The sequence below is a fragment of the Phasianus colchicus genome, chromosome 13 (genome assembly GCF_987193195.1).
Source record: "Phasianus colchicus chromosome 13, bPhaCol1.hap1.1, whole genome shotgun sequence".
In the NCBI taxonomy this organism is placed as follows: domain Eukaryota; kingdom Metazoa; phylum Chordata; class Aves; order Galliformes; family Phasianidae; genus Phasianus; species Phasianus colchicus.
The window spans coordinates 2,670,021-2,676,825 of NC_143448.1; the positions used below are offsets into that span (position 1 = coordinate 2,670,021).

Sequence of the window (6,805 nt, forward strand, 5' to 3'; positions counted from 1 at the left end):
AAAAACCACAAAAGTGGAGTAGTAGGTTTTGTAAAAGGCCAGACAAATGGATGGGGGCTATAACTAAGAAGAAAGAGACCAAAGAGCCCCAAACACTATGTGGTTCCATGAGAGCAAAAAGACTTTGTAGATGTAAGTGCTCATTTGTTCCAGAAAGACTATTTCACAAACTGTATCTGCATTGTTCTGCTTTTTTCTCCTACAAAACATGCTGCCTTTGCATTGCTCTTTGCCTCCTCTAAATTTAGCCTTAAGCTCAATTCTAAATTTATGCAAGCAAATCCATCACAAACATCTACTCAAATTACCACAGGGCTGTTTCTGTGCAGAGAAGTTTGTTTGCTACAGAAACATTTCTTTAGATGAATATTGTGAACATCTACATACTGTCCAGTGAAACCTATTTCTACATAGCCTCAGAAAACTTTTCCTTCTCAGTGCAAACTCTCCCACACCACCATCTCTTTCCTCCCCTGCACCTCCAAGTTTTACTCTTACTCCTGTTGCACCACACTGGTCAGGCACTGAAAAAGCATTTCACTTATTGTTACTTTCTTTTGATGCAAACTTTGCCTATTGTAAATATACACAGAGCAAAACAGCAAAAACAAGAAGGTACCTCACCTCTAATGGCATAAGCCAGGTAAGAGTTTGAAACAGCTATCAGATTGCCATAATAGTACTTCTGCTCCCAGTCATATCTAGCAACAGGCTGTATTTTCACCTGCTCAAGAAAAAAAAAATATGAGAAGAGTCTAGAATAAACCTTTCCTGGAACAAATCTGCTAAACACAATTTCCTCTTGGAAAGACCTCTAATGCTTAACAACAAACTTTGAAGTAGCAGTTGCTAAGAAAAATTGCATATTGAATACCAAGTATTAAAGTCGTGAACATTCAAAGTAATGAAGGCTGATGAATATTTGCTTCCATTGCAAGAGGGAATGCAACTCACCAAATTTGTCATACTGCAGAACAAGTGCATACCCTTCAGCTACAGTCAAGAGGCCTTTATCTCCCTATTGGCACTGCATCTGGTTTCCAGTTCTTGGAGACGCTTTTGAAATATAAAAACTATTTGCTGCATTGGCACTTGCTTTTTCCAGGAAACAGAATTCTGGTTTTATTTGAGCAATATCTCAGTGTTCTTCTGCAGCCCTGACCTGCTGGATGGAACCCTCTGCAAGACTGGGGAGCTGCCAAGAACAAACCTCCCTCTGTAGAAAAGAACTTCCAGCACAGAAACAATCATCAAAATAAATCTGTTCAGAGAAGAAGGGCACTTTCCCAGGAAAGCCCAGCTTAGATCATGGAATCCCTCCTGAGAATGAGAAGGCAACTTGGCCAGACTCTAGATTAACAGTAGCAATCAATCACAAGATACTGCTCTAGTTCTTTTCCCCTTGCTAAGCTCCCTGACAAACTCCCACAACATAGGAAAGAAGATAGGCATTTCTGTTTAAAATATCAAAGTACTGAGCTGATGTGACTGAAAAGAAAAGACAGAATCATGCTCCCTCATGCCCCTTACCTTGTTACTCCCTCTGGCCTTACTGGTGATGCTGGAATCACTGCTGGCCACTATTTCCACATCCTTTGCTGATATAACTATGCAAGTGGAGCTGTCGTCACCAGAAAGGCAGCTTTTAAGAAAAGCAAAGTGCAAAAAAAATCAGACTGGACTCTACAGGAAGAGCACAGAGGTCACATATTTGTTGTTCACAATGTTAACAGCAACACAGAAGGAGCATCTGTGCATCTAAGAGGATTGACCTGAACGACTGAAAAGAGAAACAGCTTTCATTTAAGTCTCCCTGCTCTGTATGTCAGTTTGAGAAGAGACAAACACTTGGTTTGTTCAGCTTCTCACAGACCATTAGCCTATTTGACTTGAGCACAGACCTATATTTGGTTAGAACAGCCTTGACTACTGTCCAACACAAGATGCAAACAGAGCAAAGCCAACGAGTTGAACTGCATCAGCAGAGCATGCTGCTCATGGGTCTCAGAAAACCTTCCCTCAAAACTACAAAGAGAAAACCCAAATAAAAGATATTCCCATGATTTCTGATGTTAGGAAGAGTCATTGCATGAAGCAAAACTTTACACTAGACTGATATATGGCAGCAGTTCTAGATTTGCATTTACTCCCGTGACAAAGAGCAAATCTACACTGTTCCACACACATTTTAGTTTACATGTAAGCAGTAGAAGCATGTATGCTGTCCAAAATACACCAATGCAAATGCAGAGCTCAGCAAAGCTGGGCAGACATCTAGCTCAAGGAGTAGCTTTTCTATTTTAAATAATGGAGAGAGAAAAGCACTTTGACAAGTGCACAGTCCTTACTGCAAACTGGCTTAAGTTACCTCTCAGGTAACACAGGTCCCTGCAAGAGTCCAGCTGGAGTTCTACATGCAAATGTAGATGCTAGCTTTCCCTGCAGCCTTGCTAATTTACCTCCATCCTGATTCAAGTGTCAGTCATGCAACCAGTTTTGCTCTACTTTCTTAACAGCCCTGCTGATGTTCTTCAGTTCCTGCACAGCACAGCAGTCAGGCTCAGTGCATCAACACCCCCAGAGCTCTGACCAGCAGCACCGACTCACAGCTGTCAGCTGAGCTCAATGTAAAACTCACTCAGATTCCCAGCATGCTCACCCAGGCCCACCACCAGTCATTTTTAACTGCTTCTTATCCACTCTCAGCCTTTCTTCAACACTTACATGACTTGCTTCTCCTGCACAGCTCCCAGAGAAATGCTGCGGTGCACTGGTTTTGCCAGCGAAGGTCCATCTCCAGCCACGAGGGGATCAGGCACCAGCAGCCCATTCAGGTCTCCATTATAGGAACTTGACGGTCTCTGGTTCTCATTCACTGAACCTAGGAAAAAACACAACCAACCATGCACAAAATCCATCTAAAAGAAATAGTGCTGCATGAAATACACTCCTTCCACATGTTTTTGGTCAGATTCTACTGATCTATCAGGTAGAATATATTGAGTTGGCTGGGAAAAGGAAGAACCTCCCATCTAAGGAACTTATATAAAAGGCTGAAGTCACAGTGCTTGTCTTACATGAGGAATCCCAGCAGACCAGAGAGACCAACAAATGGGAATGAGGAGTTTATGAGGTTCAAGGAGGTAACATTCTTGGATCAGAAAGACAACAATTCAGATTTACTGAATCTCATATTTACATTCCATGCCAAAAGGTTCTTTATTTCAAACTCCAGTGCACTCTCACTCTTCAGAGATCTCTGCAATCCAGAAGTACATACAGCAGCACATACTTGGGGTTGGCTGGAAATAATGCTTTCCAAACCATTCTCTAAGATGTGACCTCAAAGACCAGAGCTGTTCAAGCAACTGAGCCACAAAACCATGCAGCTGTGCCTATGGGGTTCCCACAGCTGTCCCTCGGTTTACTCAGCACATGGAAGCTCACAGCACTCAAGTTTAGGGCAAAGCAACCACTTATTCAGAGCTTCAACTCTGCTTTGAGTGGTGCACATGTCCTCCCTACATACCTTTGGCCAAGGGCAAGTTGCCTGGTGGCCTCCATGTCCCCTGATTAGCTGACCATCCCCACAGGTGAGCAAGCTCACTTCACCAGTGCCTACATGCAAAGAAGTCAAAGCTACCTGTCTTGGAAACATTCATGCTGAAAGACTGAAATCCCACGTCCTGTTGCCAGGTAACGAGTGCTGCAAAGCTCCTGTGAGACAGCAGCTGAGCCCCACTGCTGCTGCCACACGTAACACACCTAAACCAGGGGCAGGAGGTGGCTCCCTGGAAAGCAAATCAAGCTTCCTATTGCCAAACAGCCTGAATGGCATTAATGCATCAGCACGAGAACTGATGCCTACAGCTATAACTGCAACTATTACTCACTTGCTAGAAGAATATTTAAAACTTACCTGCTGATGAAGAACAAGGTCAATAAATCAACAACTATGCTATGGACACAGCAAGCCCATGCCAGTTCCAGAGCATGCCAGCACTGAGATGCCTGGGCACAACACCTCAGTTTACCTGCCCTGTGAATAGGACAGCAGCAAGCTGCTCAGCATGAGATCTCAGAACACAGCCCTGTAACCAGCCAGCACACCCATGCTGCACTTCCTGTTGCAGATGAGGACTGTTACAGCACATTGGTAGGTGCTTCCATCAGCTGCAATTTATCCTTTGCAGCCAAAAGCAAGAAAGTAATCACTACGGAAAGGCATCCAGGCCAACACAGAAAGATGATACATGTTTTGCTCTGTTTGCAGCAACAGGAACAGCTCACGTCAGTGTTTAAGGACAGCAGAGCGGTGACATCAGCTCTGGGGAAAGGGAAGGAAACGCTCCCCAGAGGCTGATGGGCACCACAGTGGGACACTGAAGCTGGGGAATGTGCTTAGCCCCTTGCCCTGCCCTAGTGGGAGCCCGGCCAGCACAAGCTTGAAGGCACAAGAAAAGAGAAGAGACTCGGGGTTCAGCAGCTTTGTGAACAAAAACAAATGTCAACACCAAAATTGGGAGAAATCTGTGTCAGAAGAGACTGCTCAGAGCTGCCTGTAGCTAGCAAGGCAAAACTTCATTGTGGTAATAGCCTTGGAAAGCAACTATGCTACACATGACATCAAAATATGTAAGTGAAACTTAAAGAGAACCAGAAAGTGGAAGTAGAGGAAGTGGTAGCGATTTTTGATCGCTCGTGAAATTAGAGTTCCTCATCACCACACTGAGTTCTCCTTTTGCAGCAGAGAGCTTCTGGAAAGGAAAAAAATATTTTCTTATAGTATAAAAATTACAATCTTTTATCACCTACGTGTTCCAGAAACAAGAGAAACTTCAAACAATTAGAAACTTTCTACAGCTAATAATGAAACTGGATAAGAGGGGAGATTGTCCCCCTCTGCTCTGCCCTCATGAGGTCCCATGTGGAGTACTGTGTCCAAGCCTGGGGCCCCCAGCACAGCTCAAGAAGGATGTGGAGCTGCTGGAGCAGGAGCAGAGACCATGAAGACCCTCACAGGGCTGGAGCACCTCTCCTATGAAGAAAGGCAAAGGAAGCTGGGCTTGCTCATACTGGAGAAGGCTCTGGGGAGACTTCAACGCATCCTTCATGTACTTAAAAGGAATTCATAAAAAAAGATAGAAGTGACTTCTTACATAGTCTGACAGTTGCAGGACAAGGGAGAATGAATGGCTTCAAACTAAAGGAGGGAAGATGTAGGTTAGATGTTAGGAAGAAATTATTTACTCAGAGAGAGGTGAGACCCTGGCACTGCTGCTACTGTGGGTGCTCCATTGCTGGTGATGCTCAGGGCTGTGGATGGGGCTTTGGACACCTGGGCTATGGGAAGCTTTCAGGTCCCTCCCAACCCAGCTGTTCTATGAAGCTGTCTTTCTGTAGATTTGCTCTATCACAGTCCCACCTCACCCCACACAACCCCACACCAACCTCTGGGCCTTGTGGCTGCACAAAGGCAGCGTGAGCAGTGGCTGCTCTGGAGCTCAGTCACAGGATCGTCAAGGTTGAAAAAGACCTCTCAGATTCCCAGCCCCACCGTGCCCACTGCCCACGTCCCTCAGTGCCACATCCCCACAACTCTGGGACACCTCCAGGGATGGGGACTCCCCCACCTCCCTGGGCAGCTGTGCCACTGCCTCACAAAACAAGTTAACCCCAACACCCAACCTGAACCTCACCGTGATGCCATCAGTCCCCCTATCGCTGTTGCCCAGGAGCAGAGGCTGAACCCGTCCCCACGACCTCCTGCCAGGGCTGCAGCTCCACCAGCTCTTCTCCGCACTGCCCCACCCCATTCCCTCAGCCGCCCCCACAGGACTGCACTCAAACCCCTCACAGCTCCTCTCACTTCCCTGGACACGCTCCAGAGCCTCCCCGTCTTTCTCGCAGCTTTGGGCCCAGCTCTCAGCACAGCACTGAGGCGCAGCACTGCCTACTTCAGCTCCGTACCTCCAACCCAACCCCGCGCTACGAGAACACGGGCCGAGCGGAGCCCCACCCGCGGGGCCTCGGGCCGCGCTCACCCCGCCCGGGCCGAGCCCACAGCCGGGCCCCGCGCCGCCGCTCACCTCCCGGCCGGTCCAGCTTGAGGATGTCCCGCAGGTGCTGCGTGGCGTCCTCGATGTCGATGCTGTTGGAGGAGGCCATAGGGCCCGGCCCGCTTCCCGCCCGCCCCGCCGCACCGTCCCAACTCGCCGCCCACGCTTCCGCCTCCGGTCCGCTGCTGGAGGTGCTCCGAAAGGAAACTTCCCCCGGGTCAAAGGGTTCCGGGCGCGGTGAGGGCGGGGCGAACATCGGCACCGCCCCGGCCGGGCAGCTTCTGTGGGGGTAGAACGGCTCCGCGGCCAGATCTGTGCGGTATGTTCCGCTCCAGCCTCACGCCGAGCGCAGGTTCGGCGTTAGGAGCGATTGCTTCTCCTACAGAGCCGTGAGGCAGAGGCACAGCTGCCCGTGGAGGTGGGGAGTCCCCGTCCATGGAGGTGTCCCAGAGCCGCGGGGATGCGGCACTGAGGGACGTGGGCAGCGGGTACGGTGGGGGGTGGGGATCTGAGACGTGTTTTCCAGCCTTAGTGAAGCCCTGGGAAATGTTGGTCGAATGGCTTAGCGAGGTTTGCAGGTAAAGGAGCTGTGATGCTGCTCACGTGCCGTCTCGGATGCAGGAAGGATCAATTTATTGAATTCTTCCAGCAGGGAAATGCCGCCACCTCCAGGGGGACAGAGACACGACAGCCAACCACGCTGTAATGCTATCAGCCAGCTCTGGTGGCGTAAGGAACATTAGAAC

General features: G+C 48.6%; 1 protein-coding gene across 2 annotated transcripts in view; it reads right to left on the minus strand.

The window, feature by feature from the left end:
- EDC4 (enhancer of mRNA decapping 4) overlaps positions 1-6,245 on the minus strand; it is a 30,955-nt gene extending 24,710 nt beyond the window's left edge. For both annotated transcript variants that reach the window (XM_031615185.2, XM_031615184.2), the window contains exons 1-4: positions 6,090-6,245; positions 2,725-2,881; positions 1,531-1,642; positions 625-724 (exon numbers count right to left, since the gene is read on the minus strand). In XM_031615185.2, the coding sequence (XP_031471045.1) occupies positions 625-724; positions 1,531-1,642; positions 2,725-2,881; positions 6,090-6,168 (448 nt within the window). In that variant the 5' untranslated portion in view covers positions 6,169-6,245. The remainder of the gene's footprint in view (positions 1-624; positions 725-1,530; positions 1,643-2,724; positions 2,882-6,089) is intronic.
- Between the last annotated feature and the right edge of the window lie 560 nt (positions 6,246-6,805).